At 51.4% G+C, this 20934-nt stretch overlaps 1 protein-coding gene across 6 annotated transcripts in view; it reads right to left on the reverse strand.

The window, feature by feature from the left end:
- Ctif (cap binding complex dependent translation initiation factor) overlaps positions 1–20934 on the reverse strand; it is a 241383-nt gene that overhangs the window by 136857 nt on the left and 83592 nt on the right. For all 6 annotated transcript variants that reach the window (XM_055622607.1, XM_055622606.1, XM_055622609.1 and 3 more), the window contains exon 6: positions 19102–19177. In XM_055622607.1, the coding sequence (XP_055478582.1) occupies positions 19102–19177 (76 nt within the window). The remainder of the gene's footprint in view (positions 1–19101; positions 19178–20934) is intronic.

Consider the following 20934-nt stretch of genomic DNA (forward strand, 5'->3'; position numbering starts at 1 on the left):
CATGCCAGGAAAAAAAGATTCTTGATAGTGTTTCTATGAATACATCTTCCATGCCGGCCTTCTATGTCAGCCCTGTGCACATCAGAGCTAGAGAGAGGTCCCTGGGAGAGCCCGGCTCCTCATGAGGACTGTTGCTGGCGGCTCCTGCGGCATTGTGCTCAGGGCTCACGGAGAGGGAGGTATCAGGCTCGCACAGAGGGAGCTTGCAGAGCTTGCAGAGGTAGCTGGCAGCGGGGAGTCTTTCCTTTTTTTTTTTTTTTTCCTGCTTTCCTTTCTGCAGAGCATTTTATGTGCAGACACTTTAGTGTTGAAATCTTTTCAAAGACACCTACTTGATCATGATCCCTCAGCAATTTTAGAATGAATTATTAAACAGATGTCCTGTGAGCCCTTTACACAGACCAGAATCATAAAAAGAAACCGTAGGTTGTTTGAGAAACTAGTGGCTTGGGGACCCTGGACCCCAGATCTGTGGGTAGACCAGCTGTGTGGTCTTGGGGCTAGTCCTTCCTTATTAGAGCCCTCAGTTTCCTTCTTTAAATGAGGGGTGATGACCAGGCTGTCTTTAGGGTTCCATGTGCAAGAAATGTCACCTCATCACTAAATTACACAGCCACAGCTGCTCCTTAACCTGGCCACCAGGGCAAGGCGGCCACGTTCCCCACGTACTCTTCAGCTGGTCCAGGTACCCAGACTTGATATTCCTATTCCTTAGCGTTCCCTTAGCCAGTCTTCTCCCATCTACCTAGCCCAACATATCAAGGCCTCAGGCGACAATGTTCATAGGACAAATCCTTCAAAGTGACCAGCCAGAAATGAAGCATTTTCAGGAACTAGCGCCATTCCCATACTCCTTGCCCTTTCAGGCCACCGAGAGACCAGCCCTCCGTGAGCACCTTAAACTCTCAGGTGGTCGCAGCCTTAGCCCTCAGGTATTGTGTGTTATTCCAGTAGTCAACCTGTTTTAAGGGTGTCCTGACTCATTTAAACATTTCCAGATGAGAGAAACTCTCAAGTACAGAGACTAAAGTTACCACAAGTTCACGCATGTGGTTCTCAGGACAGCTTGTACTTTACACAAGGCCTTCTGGGACCAGGCCACCCATGCGGATGGGTGGGGATCAGGTTTCTTAGTAACACCAATAGGGAGAGTCCCAAGTGGGCACAGAAGATACTAGCGATGACCCAGGCCTGGAAGACTGCAAGGGTAGCTTTTCTGGGATGGCTCACCTCTTCTTTGCCATCAACTCGCATGCTTACTGACACCTTAGCGGTGACTTGATTGTGCCAGGGTAGACAGAGCGCCTACTGCAGGCCTTGTCCCTTGCCAGGGGTGTTTTAGGACAAGAACTCAGCTCTCAGGACTCTCGAGGCTTGCTGCCAGGAGTCTTACCATTACAGAGGTCAAGTTCAAAGGGAGGGGTGGCTGGAATCCTGAGGGTGTTACCACTGGGACCCAGGGTACTGCCATCCCGGCAGTTCTTGTGGTGGGTCAACCTTTGTAAGGTTGGAGCACAGACATGGACCTCAGACAGCTGGGTGAGGGCTCTCATTCTGCCTCCTGTGCTCTTCTACTGTGTCACAGAACTGCTTTATGCATGCGTGTGTGTGTGTGTGTGTGTGTCCTTTCCTAAAGCTTTTGAAGAAAAGGAAAAAAAAAAACCTATAAGGTCCATTAGATTGTCCCCTTTATCCTCTAGCCAAATGACAACATGCCTGGGGCTAGGGTCACAGGCCAGTTTTTTGGTTTTTTTAATCTGGACTAAGAGAACAGACCGCTTCATCACCCGACTCCCAGACAGCAATCATCTGCTGCTCCTCTTGCCCCTGGCAAGCACTCAGAGCTCGGTGCTGCCTGCAGCTCTCCTGTTCTGACCACCCTTCCTCGTGTTGTGCATGTATGAGCATGTTCAGTGTGCTCATGTGCTGGGGCGCACATGCACACGTGCTTGGGGAGGGAAGCCAGAGGTCAACCTCAGATGTTCCTCAGGGGCTGTTCACCTTGTCTTCTTCAGACAGGTCCCTTGCGGTTCTGGAGCAGGCCCGGTGGGTTAAACTGAGTAAGTCACAGGGTCTGCCTGTCTGAGACTAAGAGGTCACACCACCATGTGTTTTCTAGTGTGGTTTCGGGGTAAACTCAGGTTCCCATGCTTGCCAGGCAAGCCCCTGACTGACTAAGCTATCCTTTCAGCACCCAAGTTCCTTCCTTCCTTCCTTCCTTCCTTCCTTCCTTCCTTCCTTCCTTCCTTCCTTCCTTCCTACCTTCCTTCCTTCCACTTTCCTCCCCTCCCCTCCTTCTCTTCCTTCTCTTTCTTTCTTTTTCTAAGTCAGGGTTTCCCTGGCTGTCCTAGAACTCACTCTGTAGACCAGGCTAGTCTCAAACTCAAGAGATCTGCTTGCCTACGCCGCCCGAGTGCTGGGATTAAAGGCGTGCACCACCACTTGAGACTTCCGGTTCGACATCCGGTTCGACATCCGGTTCGACATGATGGATTGGTTGCATCCATTTCTTTCAATTACGTCCTGTTTGCCCCTTCTCCTAACAGAAAAGCTACAAAATCCACAGCAGCACAGAGAATCAGAGAAGAATTTCTTAACAATTTCCAGAGGACAGAGTGAATGAAGGAGGAGCTGAAGAGTGAGGGCAGAGAATACTGACTGGACAGAACCTGTTGCCTGAGGCTTGAGTGCACCCGGTACCAGAAAAGGCAGGGTTCATGTGCTGGGAAGAAATGGTAGAAGCAGATGAAAGCCTGCATAGGACTGAACACGGAACCCTGAATTCCCCTCCAAACCTCACATAGCCATTACTCTCCTTCAGTCTTCACTCCCAGGCAAAGAGACTAGAAAGGTCCAATCTGGGGGGAGACTTGAAGGACATGAGAAAAGAGTCAATGCCACAAGGGGCCCTGACGGCAATGATCAACTCATTTCCAATCTTGGTTTCTAAAAGCTGTTCAGTGAAATGTCCTCAGGCTCTGCGGACAACAGTAGCTTCTAGGTGCTAGATAAGACCAATCACCTCCTGTGCAAAAAAGTAAGGGGGAATGTAAGGACTGAAGGGACATTTCAGAAACACACGGAAGGCAGCTTGAAGAGGTTCCCACTATTCAAATTTGGGACAACGTGTGCTTCAAAACAAATAATGAATTATAATCTCCCAAATTAAAAAAAAAAAAAAAAACAAAAACAACTATGAGCTAACACAAATGAATAGATAAAAGGGAGAGCGACAGATGTTTATAGTATAAAATCAGGTAATAACATGAAAGCGGAAAAACAATTTGTTAGCCCGAATGATGTTTTAGGTATATATCATGAATGAATGAAGCTCACTGGGTAAAAGTATTATCAGAAACAGTGTATCTATACTGGTTCAGATAGCCCCTTACTGGTAACTACAAAGGGGAAAGTGTATCTTTACAGTGCTGAGTCCTGGGAGACAGTGACTTAGCCAGGTAGTCAGCACCATATCCTGCAATCCCCCTGCCTCCTGGCTCAATGTGTCAAGAAGGAGAAAGCATCTGCTCTAAAGCATTCATTTGAAAAGTGTGTGCGTTAAATCACGAGGAATCACCAGCCAAGCCCAAATGGATGAGCATTCTGCGAATTAACTAGTCTGCACTCTGCAACATGGCAAGGTCACGGAAGAAAGACTGAGGAAAGAAACATGCTTTAGATATTTTTAGATAACTAGAAGCCAAATATCATCTTGGGTTCTAAACAAAAAACAGAGCAAAACAAAAATAAAAATCCCACCCTCCCTCAAGAAAATCCCATAAAAACTTCATCCATAAAAGGACATGAATGGGGCAACTGGCAAAATTTAAATAAAATCTATAGAAGTGTTTAGTCTATGGTTGTCAACCTCTGGATTTTGACTATTAAGCTGTGCTTAGGTGAAAGAATACTTAGGACCACACTGACAGGAGCTGGGGAGACGGCTCTGACTGGCCCCATATTCCTCACTGTGACAGTTTGCCTCACCACAGGCCTACAGTTTGAAACTGAGTTTCAAACCTCACATACTTACATACAAAACATATACATATAAAACTAACACATTCGCCTTCTAGAATCATTTCTTTGTATAGAAGCATGTAGCATGTTGAAAACGTGAGTAGATGGGTGTGACTCTTTGGGGTCACACCCCTTAGAGCAGCGGTTCTCAACCTCCGTACTGCTGCGACCCTTTAACACAGTTCCTCACGTTGTGGTGACCCCAATGATAAAATTATTTTCCTTGCTACTTCATAACTGCAATTTTGCTACTTTCATGAACTGTGATGTAAATATCTGTGTTTTCTGATGGTCTTAGGCCACCCCTGTTAAAGGGTCATTTGACCCCCTCACAGGGGTCAAGACCACAGATTGAGAATCACTGCCTTAGAGGCAGAAGTGTGTTCAGCGACCTCCTCCCTCCCTCCCTTCCGTCCACCCTCCCTCCCTTCGGCTCTCACCTGAACCAAGGTTACCCACTATTCTGAGTTGGATGTGGCTGTTGAAGCTACTTAATCTGACATACTTTAACAACGGGGGCACAGCAGCTTGTGGTCCACCTGACCACTTGGGACCACTCGGCGGGGGGCGGGGGGAAGAGCAGGCCTCCGCTCCACTGACCACTCCATATAGATCTGTGACAACAGCTCTGGGCTTCCTGAAGCAATAGCGACCTGTGAGCATGCGGCATGAAATCCTCAGAGCAGGGGCCTGCTGTGGGCTGCTGTTGTGTCTGTGGATGAAGAGGCTGCCGGTTCCCTTTCACCAGATCCCACCCGGCTGGCAGACCTCTGGGAAATCGCAAGAGGCATAGCAGGCATTTGGCAGAAAAGCGGCACATCGATCCTCCATCAGTATAGAAACACACACCCAGGTCTGTGGGAACCAGGCGGGGCTACTCGCTCTGCATAGAACTTTCTTCTAAGCTTTTCCGATTGGAGCCAAAAGGAAAAACACACACACACACACACACACACACACACACACACACAAACCCTTGACTTTGAAGAACACATAACTATACACAATGCTTTTATCATCTGACAAGTCCTTCCTTTAGAAATACCTCAGCTGAGAACAGTGTGTGTGTGTTCCTGTATGTGTGTGTATATGCTCAAGAGCGCGCGTGTGTGCCTGCATACATGCTTAGACACGTGACAAACTGGACCCAGAAACATGGTGCAGCCTATACTCTTTAGAGGAAGAAGGAGGCCGAGGGCCAGGACATAAATGTCAGTCCTACGACTCTCTGCTCACTAAGTGAGATCACAGAGTCTCCGTGGGGAAGACCAGACCCACCTCAGCTACTTGAGCTCCTCAGTAAGCTCATGGCCTCTTTAATGTCAACTCAAAATGCTTTCAAAACTGTGCAGACAGAAGCTCGTGTTTGCTGGCTTATTTCTGGATTGCCTTTTGCTGGCCGCTTTAGTGAGTGACGATACTGCCTCATGTTGACAAGCTATGAGTTTGGGCACAAGTTCCCCCACTGCCAGTGGTCATCCAATCCACACGGAGGATGGTTCATCTGCATATTCGAAGCAGGTGAAGGGACACTGTAGAACGGCTACACAGGTTCCCTCCACGTACAGGCCAGGGCTGCCCCAACTCTCCCCCCCCAGCTGATGCTCACGTGGCTGAGCTGGCCTTCAACAGCACTGAGCCCCCCCCCCCCCAGAAGCCTGATCTAGGGTGGCTTTGCAAGGACTTTAAGGCTTAGGAGACATCCAGGACATGACCAATAACAGAGCATCGAGGCCGGTGTCCTCCCTGTATCCCCTAAGCCTTCAAAAATCTTCATCCCATGTCACCAAATACAGAAGGATTCTTTGTCCTTCATTTGAGAAAACTAATTCAAAAAGAAAGAAACAGGAAACAAACAAAAACAACCAAACAATCAAAAATCTTAGCCACCGACAGAGATGACAGGATTAGGTTCTACCAACCATTCAATAAATTACCAGGGAGTTATGTGGCGCCATTGCCACAGGGAGCATAACTCGTATGATGCAGGCCAAGTTGAGGTGGGGATGAACACTTGGAGGCCAACCTGGGCTACACACGCTAAAACCCTGCCTCTTCTACCCACAACCCTGGCCCCCACCCCTGACCCCTGCAATAAAACCACATTTGCTTGCAAGCAGGTCCTCAGGGGCTGGTTCCGATGCTGCAGGCGTGGGGCTGGGTAGTGCAGTGGCAGGGTATACGCCCAGCATGCAAGAAGTCCTGGGCCTAGCGCCAGCGCCTCGGGCAAAAACCACCAAACGGCATTGTGGGTGACAGTCCCCTGAGAAGTCTGCCAGAACCCACACCTGGGTTCAACCTTGAGCTTCCGCTTTACTTGGCGTGAAGAGAAAGCCAAGAGTCAGGAAGCTGTACTCCTGGTGAATTTCCAAGGGGATTCTGATGCTGATGGAGGGGAACCCCACTTTGAAAACCTGCTGCGAAGTTGGATAAGGTGCGTGTTCAGCCAGCAGCTGGAACACACGGTGTGTGTGTGTGGGGGGGGATATGGCTCCACACCAATGCTGAGGAAAGGGCAGCCCTGTTCGCTCCAGGTCTGTAAAAAGCACTGGCAGAGGTCAGATGAACCAATACACTGCAGGGCATGAGGAAAGCATATTGTTAGGGAGGGGAAAACCTTCCAGTGGTCTTTGGTGGACAGGCGTGCAGCAGGCAAGGAGAAAGGGCATTTGGGCAGGAGACCAGGGTTCTAGACTGAGGGCCTGTCGATTTGTCACCAGGCAGGTGAGACCATAGGCAGGCTCAGGCTTTGCAGGAAGGAGGCCCAGAAATCACTGGGCACTGGAGACAGGAGAAACTCGGGGGTTTCTGCCAGCTCTGAGGGTCAGTGAGAAATTTTGAAACAGTGCAAGAAGAGCTTTGCTTGGCCCTTTAGTGCTCAGGGTCTGTTTTCCTTATCAGTACAGTGGAGTGGTGGGCAGAAGGTCCAAGATTTTGTCAGCCTGGGGGTGCTGACTCTCTGGGCCAACCAGAAGAGAGAAGCAGCTCACCCACCTGCCTTATCCTGCCGGTAGCCCCTTGTGCAGCAGAGGGTCATACCGACCACTCAAATATGCTTCATCTGGCCCTATGTTTCCCCTCCAATACCCCCAACTCGGGTGCCTGATCACACACATCGCTGATCTCTCCCAGGCCTGACACCACCAGCCACCCCCCCTCCCCAACTGGCTGCGCAGGACTTCGAGGCCTGGGATTGTGCGGAGGCTCACAATGGAAGGAAGAGGGTGTAGGAGGGAGGTCCCTGCGCTGACCCTGGTATTGTTCTTGGGCCAGAAGAAGGCTTCCTCCACCCAACCACTGCAATAGCAGCAAAAAGCGACATCAAGCCAGTGAGAGTCGGCGCGTCCTGGGAGGCGGGGGGGCCGCCTGCTGGCGCTGGCCTGGGAGCTGGGGCCCATTCACAAACGCCTGCCGGACAGCACGTAGCCCCGTCCGCCCCCAACAGCCGCTCCTGGTGACAGAAGCCTGGGGAAACGAAAATAACCGGCCTCTCCGCCCTCAGACCCACTTCTGCCAGGAAGGAGACCAGAAGCAGGCCCCTGGCTCATAAAGGAATAATGGATGCTTCACACTCTCACAACACCTTCCCCTTCCCCAGCCTCACGGCTCCTTCCGCTGGCAGATCACAGGCGAGAGCAGGTGCTAGACCAGCATGCAGCCTCGCTTACCAGAACTGGCCTGAGCTACCAGTCGCGTCACTGAAGTGGCGCCTGTGTGGAGCGTGCGTGTGGCTAGCCCCTGCAAACTCCTATAAGGTGAGTGGTGAGGCCAGGGTGGAGGGTGAGATACTCACCACAGGCCACGGCCCTCTCCTAGCAGGGATTAGAGTCCAGTGTGCGGAAGATGCACTGCCTCTGTGCCCCCACGGGTAAGGCCCAGTGGGCCAATACAGCCTGCTCCCAGCACTGACTGCCCGGCCCCCCTGCTGGCCACCTCTTCCCAAGGCCCGGCTCACCACCCCCAGCAGGGCAGGACAGGGTCAGAGCACTGAGCCTGAAGGAGGCAGTGTTCAGTCTGGCCTTCCTTAGGCCTGTGACTCTACTGCCCACAGAGGCTCTCTAGCCCATGCTGGCCTTTTGATCACGCCCTCACCACTGATGAAGCCTTCTGGAATTCAGCAAAGGATTATGGGTACGGCTTGGCTCAAAGCAGGGGCACAGACTGGATAACTTTTCCAGTGGTGGCCAAGTAGCCAAACTCCTTCCTTCCCTGGCTGCTGTACAACTGCAGAGAGTCCCTGCGATGTCTACCAGGAGGTGGCGACAGACCCCAACCGGCAGCTTCCCAAATCCTCCACCGCACATTTCGCCAACCCAGGAACTAGCTGAGAGCCTACCCACTGCCTCTGGTGCGCGTCTCTAGGAGACCCTGACCCTGCTGTCCGCAGCATCACCAGCTTACTTCCCCTTGATGCCGACACTCCTCCCCCGCGACCCCGCCACACACCCAAGGATGAGTTCAAGGCTTCCCTCCTCTGGGTAGCACAAACACACAAGGAGTCATGACATTAGACACTCAAAACTGCCCTCGCCTCCCAATCCTAGAAGGGAAGCTCTGGGCAGCTGCAGCCTGACTTATCCAGGATGGCGTCAAAGAAGAGAGGGAAGATTCGGGAAGGCCGAGGGGGAGACACACCGGGAGGGAGGACTAGGGGAGTGGAAGAAGCTCCCAGCACTCGCAGCGAGGTGATGGCGAGCGGACGTCATTCGTGCAGCCTTTAGTCCGAGGCAGTCACGGAATCCAAGAGAACCTCTGTCCCCAGCAACTCCAAGACACCCAAGAACGGCCGCCCGCCTGTCAAGCCTGCCCTCGCGTGCTCACTCCGACTGGAACTGGGCTTGTTAGTGAAGCACTCTGCACGAGCAACTTACAAACGCTGGTCCATCTCCCATCGTGAACTCCAGCCTAGCGTCACGATGTCAAACGGGTATACGATCTACACTATGCAGCCGAAAAAGAGGTGGAGGCCCTGAGAGAATTATTTAGATGAGGTACACGATGCTCCATTTGGGGGATGGCTAGACTTTCTTCCTACTGATAATCCGGGCCAACATCTGGCCATCTCCTGTAAAGGACTGGATAGTAAATACTGTGCGCTTGGAGCCAATGGGGAGGTGACATCGCCACATGGCTCTACAGCACAGATGCTGCCACAGCCAATGAGCAAATAAAGGGCATTGGCTATCTGCCAGTGAAACTTCTATTTGCAAAAATTGTGCAGGCAGGCTAGACTTAGTGTGGGGAATGCAGTTTGCTGGACCCTGGCCATATTCTGGGTCACGCAGGGATGGTGGGGTCCTTGGACCCCTTGGATCCAGTCCTACGCAGTTCCTAAAGCCACCCTAGATCCTGGCTCACGGGGGTAGGAGGGGAGGCATCGTGAGAACCTGCTCAGACTCAGCTAGTTGCCTCTTCCCGAGGGTCCTTCCTGGTTGTCACCACCAGAAGTTTTCAACTCCCAAATAGTCGTTTCTATAAAAAAGACTCAGGAGTGACAAAAATAACAATAGGCTCCACTCATTAGCACGTTGCCCACAGTTCCCCACGGGCCTTGCTACCTGGAGCCTCAGACAGGAAGCCAGGGATTGAAGAGCTTCTGGTCTCCTTTATTGTACAGCTGCCTATTTTTGTCCTATGGGAGGAAACTCTGGGGGAAGGGAGGATGGAGAGGTGAGGGGCTCTCGTAGGCACTTGTCTTCAGTCAGCAGGAGAGCATTGGAAACTGGTCTGATTTTTTAAAAGTAACACTCATATTTTACCCTCCCTCCAAACTGTCCGTAGGGTTTCCCTCCTATTCCCCCCACCCCTTTCCATTTTGATTACCTTCAGAAGTAGAGAGAAAAGACAACCACTTTTTCTGTGCCAATCGAGAAACCACGTTTCTTCTAACCTGCACATCCTTTGCTGCCTACAGTCAAAAGATGGGTTTGCAGAGCTGCGGCCTTGTCCTACCATTCACAAAGGCTGCCCAAATTCTAATTCTGGCTTCCCTTTGTAAGCTGTGGGTTCAGCTCAAGGTAACGAAGGCCAGCTCTCCAAACCATAAATGATAACGGAATGAACCAGTCACGAGGTGGCTATGAGGATCCAGGGGCAGAACATAAGGCCTCTATTCACAGCAGCCTATGAGACAGAGGTAGAAGCTCTGGACCAAGGTACAGAGTGAGCATGAGACCCTCAGATACAAGAGCATCTAACCTTGAGCCCCTCCCCCCATGTGTCCACGTGCAACTAATGAGTGGGAGAAGAGAAGCCTACAATCGACCCAGCATGCATGTGACAGGCACCAAGGGAAGAATAAAGCCAGAGTGTTGGGGATAGCATCCAGTGTTCGAAAGGCCTTACAGAGAAGGTGACGCCCGACTGGAAGACAGCTACAAAAGAACTCAGTGATTGGTAGCTTCTTGGCCAGAAACAGGGTGTCTTCATCAAATCCTTCTCCGAAAGGCTTAGGGAGGAAGACGAGGAGGAGGAAGGACTGTAAGAGCCAGAGGTGGCAGACAACTTTAAGGAAACTGTCTTCCAGAGACAACAGGGCTGAGGCGCATACGAACTCACAGACTGGCAGAATGCGTAAGTCCTGCACAGGTTCAAACTAGACAAAAAGCCCAGCACGGAGAAGGGTAAGTGGACACGTGCAAAGTCCCACCCCTCAGTAGGAAGCGTTTCACTACTGATACCTGCTGGGAAAGGGAAACTCGGCTTTCTCCAACACAGTGTGGCTGGGTACGTCAACCACTCTCAAAAGTAGGCACTCTGCCCAGCGGTAGTGGGCCAACACAAGACAGACTCCATGTTTTGATTGTTTTGGTTTTGTTGAACTATTTTTTTCCTTTCCCTTTTCTTTTGAGAAAGCGAGAGAAAAAAAAATTAAGTTGAGTAGTGAGGGAGTGGGGGAAGATCTAGAGGGGGGGGGGGAAACATGACCAAAATATAGCGTATGAAAAAAATGTCAAGCCAATAAATTAAAAAAAAAATTTTAAAGAGGCAAGTGTCTTCATGAAAGCACTCGGTACATGGCAGAAAGTGTTAGTCACTGCGTCACACCCATTGGTGGTGTTCCACTGAGGGAACACCGGAGAATGCCGTGCACCGGGAAGGGACCCAGTCCATCAAAGGAGTCCAGTCAGTACTTGTGCACTGAGTGAGGGAGTCAGAGCACCCCTCCCACACCACTGTGAGCTGACTGGAAGCACCTTCAGGGCAGGGCTTGGGGTGAACGGAGCTTGGTGTTCACGTGACTTTCGCGCCTGGGCATTTCGGGGATATTTTACTAATCCTATGCCTATGAGTTTACGGGTCCCGGAAGTTTCCAGAAGACTTGGCAAGCGTGACAACGCAGCCTTAGGGAATGATAGTCACTGTTTCCCATCTGGAGGGTTGAAGACTTGGCTATAGTCACTTCAGCGCCAATGCCAACCCAAAGTGGGGCAGAGGGCCCCATGAGCCTGTTAGCATGCAGCAACAGCGCCACCTGCTGGTGGAAAGAGGTAGCTCCTGTCCCAACACCAATTTTTTTTTTCTTTCTTTTACTCCGCCAAATACTAGAATTCTTGGTCATCATTTCATGGGAAGCTGATTTTAATTTTGAAAGTACCTTTGTCCCTCAGGTTTCTAATGAGTGCAGTGGGGGGAAAACCTAAGTGCTTAGCCATAATTACTTTTCTCTTCTGTAGACTCTTCTCTCTGGGTCTTGTGTGAAAAAAATGCTTTAGACGCTCTCCTGAGGTCAAAAGGCCCACTGTCCCTTGGGCCTTACGGGATCCTCCATAGGGAGTGTCTTGGGCACATGCATGAGGTAAGACATTCCATTTGACTTAGTTGTGCGGAACATTCAGGAAGAGCCTGGCCCACTTTTCCTAATCCAGCTCAAGTCACCGGAGGTCAGAGCCAACTACTAATGATTGACAGGCGGAGGATTTAGCTTACAAATTTCCTAACGGAGACGCAAAATGGAGAAGTAAGGTGTGCTGCCATTTCTACTGCCAAACAAATCACAGGCAGCAAACCATTTGCCTGTTGAAGAATCCAGGTTAGAGGATAAAAACACGTCCCCAGCTGGACATGGTGACACATGACTACAATCCCAGCACTCTGGATGCGGAAGGTGAACCGGTGGAAGTCTGAAGTTAGCATGGTCTACACAGTGAGATTTGTCTCAAAAGCAAACAATAACAAAACTGACAATGTCTTCCTATTGGAGTTTTTCAGAAGACACAGAAGCATCAGAGAAGCGAGCATGTGTGCGTGTGGTGGGAGTCAGGGCAGGGGACAGGGAGCGTTCCATTAGGACTGTGAGGGTCCTGTCTGTGCCAGGGAATGTGGAGAAGTCCGAGGAGACCCTGGGGCTTCCTGGAGAGCAGGAGGGCAGCACATCAGCATGGTATCTGTCTCTGCCAGCTCTCGATTCTAAGTAGGCTGAGGAGTGGGGGAACAGGGCAGAGACAGCAAAGAAGGGGAATGGCTCCTGAAGCCACTAGATCTAGGGGTGGAAGAGCCCAGCTGGGGCTCCCTTCACGGATGGGACGGAGGTGAGGTCAGGGGAGTGCAAAAGGAGCTGGCCTCCTTTTTCTGAATTTGAACTTGGCCAAAATGGGTGGCTCAGCTTACGGATCCCAGAACCCCATCTGTCCCCTTCTGTGGCCACCAGTTATTTTCCCTCCTTCTAAGGGCAGAAGCCGATGGTTTCCAATTCCCCAAACTCATGCCAATGTTGCATCTTACATATGCCTAGGCACCCCAGGAAGGCAGTCTGTGTGTGTGTGTGTGTGTGTGTGTGTGTGTGTGTGTGTGTGTGTGCGCCTTTACTTCTCTACTTTCTTCTGGTCTCTGGGTAGGACCCATTTTGAGACAATCTGCTCCTGGGGCATTGAGAAGTGACTGTGAAGACGCCTTAGAGTGCTAGCAGAGTGGCCCTCGACACCCTCTAGTGGCAGCGCGCCGTCATCCGCAGCGATGGGAACGGAAGGCTGGCGCACTGCGACGAGGCAGGCAGAGCACGCTGCTCAGTCAGACACAGTTCATAATGCCATGACTGTGGATGGGAGGCCCGCAGGACCCCAACGTAAGCCGAACTGTGTGGATCCCAGGCCCTGCCCTACGGCTTCACCACCCAGAATGACTGAAGCCTGAGTCCATGTTTTGCCTCTGCTGTCTTCGTTGACCAGAGCTCCTAGAGAGCAAAGCCAGACTCAGCCACGCACAGCAGCAGGTGCTAGTGGGTGCCACAGAGCCTGCTGCAGGCTTTCACTCAGCCCAGTCTCCTGCTCCTCCTTCTCTCCTGCTGCCTCAGAGAGATGGACCTTGGTGAACCTTACATCACCAACTGAGATGACTCAATTGGGGAAATGCTCCCCTCACAAGCAGGAGGACCCGAGTTCGATTCCCAGAAGCCATGTTAAATGCATGCGCTTGAAGTCCAGGGGCTGAGGAGGTAGGGACAGGAGGATCCCCGGCAAGCTCCAGACCTGTGAGAGAGCCTGTCTCAGAGGAGGCAGGAGTGACTGAGGAATGCCACCAAGGTGGTCCCCTGGCACCTTGGGATCTGTACATGCATATATAAAAAAGGGGGACAGGATGAAGCCAAACCTCATCTATAATCGAACTTACTAAATGCTATTTGTGGGTGGGTGGGGGGCTGTTCTTGTAGCTGGGGTTCCTAGAGATGCAGGTGTGGCCTCTGGACATGGACACCTGCTTACCCTGCTGTCCCAAGACCATTTGTACTCTGAGGGCCTACGCTCAAAGGCCCAAGAGCCCCAGCAATGGGGATCCCCGTGGTTTGCACTGAAAAGGATTCCTACTAGGCTTCACTGCTCACTGTGAACTGGATCGCCAAGTGCAGGGTCCTGAGCTTTGGCTACGGGGACTGCGCCAGGAACCAGTGTCACATCTGATCTGCAACTGAGGCACCCCATCTCCCACCCCCACCCTGCCAACCCCAGTGCTCCTCGGAGCATTAAGCCTGGAGTCTTCTGGTCTGAGCTGGAGCTCCAAGGTTTTGAAAACTGCAGCAGCAAGGGGAGGAGGGAGGTGGTGCCTGTAGGGAAAGGACACAGACTTCATCCTAAGGGACTGTGACCTGGGCAAGATGCCAGTATCTGCTCGGCATTTACAGCTCTAATGACGTGGCATTCGGTCTGTTATTCATGTCATTTCCTTAAAGGGACCGTGCCCTTCCTGAGGGACAAATGCCATTCTCTCTAAAAGGCCAGAGCAAAGTACCTGCCCTCGAAGGTTTGTTGAGGGAGGGAAGGAGAGAGGAAGATGGGTGGAGGCACTGCTTCACCCTGAGTAGCTGCCTGCTGCCTCTCCGACCACTGTGCTACAGTCCAGTGTAGTCATGTGACTAACTGTCCAACGTGAGTGGAAGTGATCTTTCTGGGACCAAGCATTTAAGACACCGGACATGTACCCCTACTCTCTGTTTCTGCCAGGGCAACCTAGATGCCCTACAAATAGACTCTAACTGGACCCCTGGGTCCCCAAGGAAGCAACTTGGGACATTTGGATTCCCTGGCACAACATCAGGAGAGCTTCTGTGTGTGAAGCCATCGAGATTTGGGGGTTTAACATTGTGTTGTGGCCTATAAAATCCTAACATAAGAGATGATAGAAAAACCTTCAAGCCATAGCCCAGAAATCACACCCAAAAGAGCACAGCTAGGCTAGTACTAGAGTGATAGGAGACACTCTTAGCTGGGGTTGTGTGGGGCTGTGGGGATGAAGGGGACGGCCTCGATGTGAGAACAGATAAAACTCCCAGGACTTGTACCCTCTACACAGCCACAGTTGTTTGGGTCTTTGTATGTTATGTAAACATGCTTCTGTTTTAATCCCAAGTGTGGGTTTTTAGTTGGGCTGTAGTTTGTCCATAGCTGATAACTGTCCCATTTAGGGCGTGGCCTTTGCCAGCTGGTAACGGCCTGCCACGTGCTGCACGGACAGGGGCGTGGTCTAGGACTCTGAGAGTATAAATGTGAGGCCCAGAAAGAGAAGGTGTGGCATTCAGTGCTGGCATGTGGCCTGTAGCAGTTGGGAGAGACCAGAGAGTAGAGACAGTGGTTTGGAGCAGACAGACAGAGAGAACCATTTCGGATTGCAGCGGCGTGGAGGAGCCTGCTGGCTGTGTCTGTGGTTGGTGGAGATTGGTCTAGAGCCCTAAAAGAACACCTTGACCCTAAGCAGCCAGGAAAAATAAAAGGGTGTGGGCCCCCCTTTCCACTAACGTTTTCTTTCGCCTACTTAAGGTTGGGGGGTTGGTGGAAGGGAGTAGAGGCCTAAACACCCCAAATAAAGGAGGGTTTTTACAAAGACTGCCACAAGGGGCTGTCTGTAACACAGATAAAACTCCCGTGACTTGTCTCCTCCAGATGGCCACAGTCATGCCTCTGGAAAGCCATTCTCTCAAGAGGCACTGGGGTTGTATTATGAAGGCGCATGTGGGCTTGGGTTGTGTTATGAGGGACATATAGCCACAGCCCTCCAGTGTCCAACTCTAGGGAGAGAGTCTGACATGTAAATGAGGAGGAACGCAGGGACAGGAACCATCATCGAGGAGGAAGAGGAGGTCTGGGGGGCTGGAAGGATGGACTTGCCCTGTGTAACTGAGAAGGTTAGCACTGGAGAGGTGACCTCATCAGGACAAGGCCCAGCCGCATGCACTGCAGGCAGGGTAGACTGAGCCCAGGACAGGGGCCAGGCTGGAGACTGGAGACCGTAACTTGGGCCTCTATGGGAAGAGGAGCTGTTAGGGGACAAAGCTAGAAGGACCTTAGCGTCCATCCTCTCCTGAGGAGACGGTGGAGTGCAGGCAGGAAATGAGTTCAGGCTGACCCCCTCTATCCACTTCTTGGCTCTCGATGGGAGGAAGGGAGCTATTGGATTTCTGTCTGGGAGTTCACTTATCTCCGCACATGCCCAGGGATTCCAAGGGAAGCCAGGAGTCCCTAAGCTAGGGAGAGTTTTCCTTCTTACATGGTGGCTATCATGGTCACCAAACACTCTTCCTAGTCACCGGCACTCAGCAGTTGAGGGCAGGAGTCCCAAACATTCTGCATTGCACTATGTGATTCCACACAGTGAAGCCTGGCCCATGCCAGTGCCATGGCCAGGGTAGTGGACACTCGGAAGCCCCAACGGAGAGGTGGTGCAGGCACCTCCAGCTGTGCAGCGCGCTGACGGGTGTTGAACGCTCTCAGAACAGCCATCCTCTGAAATCTGCTTCCCTGGGACCTGGATTTCTTGTGCCAGAGAGTTGTGTCTGCATCATCCTAGGGAGCCCTAGGATGATGAAATGCAAATGCCCCATGCCGTGGCTAGGCCATGGTCAGAATCGGCTAGAACCTGAGGTTTCTGACTACTGCTGCACATAGAGATTTCCTGCAATGATTAAAACAACACAGATTCCTCTGCATGATCCTGCAGCTGAGCAGGTCTTTCCCATGATGCAGCAGGGTTGGTCCAGCACATGGCTCAAGGACAGGCTGCCCTGTCCTTCTGAGGTGAGGCTGTGAAGGGGGACACTTCTGCTCTCTCACTCCAACATCCTCTTCCTGACTTGATTTTTGTAGTTGTTGTTGTTCTTTTTTTTTTAAATAATTTATTTATTTATTTGTGTGTGCAAGTGTGTGCATGTGTGTGTGAATGTATGTGATGTTGTATGTGAGTACAGTGGCAACAGTGTGTGCGTGTGTGTTCATGTGTGTGTAGGTGAAAGGACAACTTTGTGGAGTTGGTTTTCTCCTTTCACCTTTGTGTGGGTTATGGGGATTGAACTCAGGTCATTTGGCTTGTGCGACAAGCTTGTTTACCTACCAAGCCACTTCACCGGCCTACTCTTTTATTCGCTTTGACTCTGATGTGTTGTGAGCTACAACCTCTGAGCCAAATATGGTAGCACACACCTGCAATCTAGGACTCAGGAGGCTAAGGCGGAAGGATCACTGTGAGTCTAACCTGGGCTACACTGAGTCTGCACCAAAACAAACAAAGAAACAAAGAGGAACAGACGGAAGTGGTTCCAGCAACAGGAACAGCATCAAGCATTGACTGCAAGTCAGGTCTGGTGCTTAAAACACACAAAAGATGTGTGTTTTAAGCACAGGAGACAGATCCACGGAAACTTCCAAAAGGGAAAAAACACCAGAGGGGATTAACAGTTGCTTAGACACTACAAGAAAAGATGAGTGAGCTTGAAGATGTAACAGCAGAAGTTACCCCAAAGGGTGGGGGGAGACCTTTTAAAAAATGGGCAGATTTTTGGCAAGCCATGGGAAATGAGAAGTGGAGCCTACACACATTTGAAAGCACAGACTGGGAACGAGGAGGGTACATTCGAAAAGTTTCCAAATGCGCGGGTGGGCGAGGAGGTGGCAGGTTGAAAACATGCCTGCTGTGCAAGTGCGAGGGCTGGAGTTCCGGCTCTGGTGCCTGGGTTAAAGCCAGGTGTGGGCTGCAGGGTCCCAGTGTTAGGGGAGGTGCAGGAGGGCCCTGGGGCTTGCTGGCTAGTTTGGCTGAATTCAGGCTGGTCTATATACTTGTTAGTTTTTACCAACTTGACAAAAGCTCAGGTCGTCTGGGGAAAAAGGAGCCTCAATTAAGGAATCTCCTCCACCAGACTGACCTGTAAGCAAGTCTGTGGGGCATTTTCTTGACTGATGGTTGATGGGGGAGGGCCCAGCCCATGGTGGGTGGTGCCATCCTTGGCTGGTGGTCCTGGTTCTATAAAAAAGCAGGCTGAGCAAGCCAGGGGGAGGAAGCCAGTGAGCAGCACCCCTCCATGGCCTCTGCTTCAGTTCAAGCTTTCAGGTTCCCGCTCCACCTTCTTCCTAATCAACCATGAGCTGTAGGCTGAGACAAACCCTTTCCTCCCCATGCTGCTTCTGGTCATAATGTTTACCACAGCAACAGAAAGCAAACTAGTACAGTCTCAAAGAATAGAGTAGACAGCAACTGAGGGAAACACTTTTTTGTCCATGTCTCTGTGTGTAAACACATATGGATACATACACACACACTTCCAAATATGACAAAACTACAAACTCCAGATTTAAGAAACTCAGTAAAAGCCAGGCATGGTAGTGCACACCTGTAATTATAGCAGTTGGGAGGCAGAGGCAGGTGGATCTCTTTGAGTTTGAGGCCAACCTGGTCTACAAAGTAAGTCCAGGACAGTCAAGGCTACACAGAAAAACCCTGTCTTAAAAGACCAGAAAAAAAACAAACCAAACCAAACCAACCAACCAACCAACAAACAAACAAAAAACCAAAAAAAAAAAAAAAAACCAAATGAAACCAAAACAAAAAAGCCCAACAATCCCCCTCCAAAAAAACAACAACAAAAACAAACCTCAGTAACCCTGGGGGGGAGGGGTAAAGAGTTCTGGAGCCATACTGCGGACACCCTGGCTTCTCTCAGTGACAGGCTCAAGGCAGGGCAGGGAAGAGAGAGGAAAAGAAAACAACAACAAAACAGGCTAGAGGTAGGAAAGTGGAGAAAGAAGGTAAAACAGGGGAAGAGATCCTGGAGTGAGGAGAGCAGGCCAACACTCCCCAGTCCCTTTCCAGGGGATTACGGCTCTAACTGCTCTGGAACAGCCAGGCCCCTGCCATTTCCTCTGAGGTCTCGCATTACTGGCACCTCTAGACTGGGTTCACTCAGCTCTGCTGAGTGAGTCCTCGTTGTCTTGAAGCTTGGACCCATTGTGGGAAAGGAACCCAATCAAGGACAAAATCACACACAGCGGGCACCGGAGGCTGGCAGGAAAATCTCATTTTTCCAAAGCCACACTTGACACTCTGTAGGTCTGCTGCCCGTGTGTGTGTGCTGCGGAGCTCTTGCCCTCTGTGGTCCCAGGCCAAAGAACGAACTTCCAGGCTGGGGGAGCGGCCAGCACAAGTGCCCTCCGTTCAGGGGACAGAGGACTGATCTTACGGTGACGCCAAGGTGTGCCACCACGAACGCTGTCACTGGGATAGCTGGCATTCTGCCCACCTGCTCCCACTGCCACACAGTACACCGCTGGCTGCAGCAAGGGGCCAGCAGCAGTGCCCGGGTGGAGACCAGGACTGAGGACATACCTGCCAGGTTGGGAGGACTTTCTCAATGTCGTTCAGGTTGATGCCATCTCCATCTTCCAGCTTCCCTTTTCCACACCTAGACCACAAAAGACAGAAAGGTATTGGACGCGTGGCTCACGGGGCTCTTGTCCCTGCCTGGCTGCAAGAGAGGATGGCAGACAGGAAAGGCATAGCCCTGCCATCCCTCAAAAACCTCACCCAAGGAAAGGGTCCCAGAGGCGGGTTCCTCTAGCCCTCACACAACATACATCTGAGGAGAGGTGAGAGGTGAACTCATTGACACCCCCCTCCTAGACATAGCTGCTAAGCTCCACCCCACATCCACATAGTCCCTGAATAGTCCAGTTCATGTAGACCCACTGCACCACAGGAAAAAATCGGCAAACAGAGAGACCAAGCAACTGTCTCGAGGTCACACAGGCAGGCAGAGGCTGACAGAAACCCAGCGTAGCTTCCTTCTCCTTGTTTTGTCTTCATGTCTGTAAAACCAGCCACTCAGCTCTCTCGTGTGTTCTGTGGACGGATGTGCCTGCAGACTGGAGATGCTGGTCCACGTCGCCGTCCAAAGCTCTAACTCATCTGCACATTTTAAAGGTGCAGCTTCTAGCACCAGACTGAAGGAGTTTGAACTCCAGCTGCATGCATCCCTTCCCTGGGGATTCAGTGTAAACCCCTTAGCTTTTTTACACCTCCGTTTCTCCATCTGGAGGATGGGGATAAGAACAGTGCCTAATATCCCAACCCGGTTAGTGGCTCAGAATGATTCCAACATAAGGCACGGGGGGCATGTACCCCCGCTGTAGCTGCTTTGGTTGTTATCGAAGGGGGGAGACCAATCAGAGCTTAGGTTCAGAGGCTCCGCCATAGTTCTCATTCATGAGCCTCCAGTGGACAGACAACACTTCCAGCTTCAGATTTAATGCAACTTAAGTTGCAGAGTAATTTCCTCACTTGTTTGAATATCTTCCTAACATCCCTTCTGGTTTCCAGTCAAGGAAAACACCAGATCTGGTTCTAGACAGACACCTTAGAGTAAACTGGAAACTCCCCTTCTAGGGCTAGGAGCCTGAGCTCCACTAGAGGGCAGCATGAGACAAGTGTCCCTAAAGTCTGGTTGGGAAAAGCCCTGGAGTCCAAACAGGGGAAAGAAACTAGCTAGCGGGCCAAACTAGCAAAAGCGTGGGTGGAAGAAAACAGGAGGCCAATGAACTTGGCCTCCATTAGACTCTTCTGTTCTTCATCAGGCATGCCTGTGCCAGGCTGGGGGCCTAGCCTGGCACCTAGGTTCAACAAGCAGGAAACTGGTGGGAAACAGCCCTATGGAACTGTGGCCAGTGTCCCATTGGGGGTATAAGGGGATGCCGCAGGAATCCAGGGGGATGGGTGCAGAGCTGATGGGCAGAGGGCAAGAAGGAGAACGCTTGAGAGAACGGCGAAGAGAGCCTCAGGACACTGAGTGCGAGACACAGTAAAGCCAGGATCTCAAATCAGTTATGTTGCAAGCTGGGCTTCAGGCTTCCGTTTTCTCGAGAGCCAGGTATGTACTGAGGGGGAGCGCATGCTAGAGGAGTGACTGGGATAGCCCAGGCTCAGGCAGGTGGAGCTGGAGCAGAGGGGGCATGAGGAGGGCTTGACAGGTGTAAGGTGAAAAAACAAAGGACAGGCCATGCTATCACAGCCATTGTGAAGTGCTGGGCCACAGTGGGAAGGTAGAGAAAGGCCTGACTGGACCATGTAGCCATCGAACCAATCTGCCTGACAGTGATGGACAGGCCTGTGAAAGCACCAACTGTGTGCCACAGGCCCATGAAAGCACCCACTGTGTGCCTCTGA

Source organism: Psammomys obesus, unplaced genomic scaffold (assembly GCF_907164565.1).
Source record: "Psammomys obesus unplaced genomic scaffold, mPsaObe1.curated_primary_1811, whole genome shotgun sequence".
Classification (NCBI taxonomy): domain Eukaryota; kingdom Metazoa; phylum Chordata; class Mammalia; order Rodentia; family Muridae; genus Psammomys; species Psammomys obesus.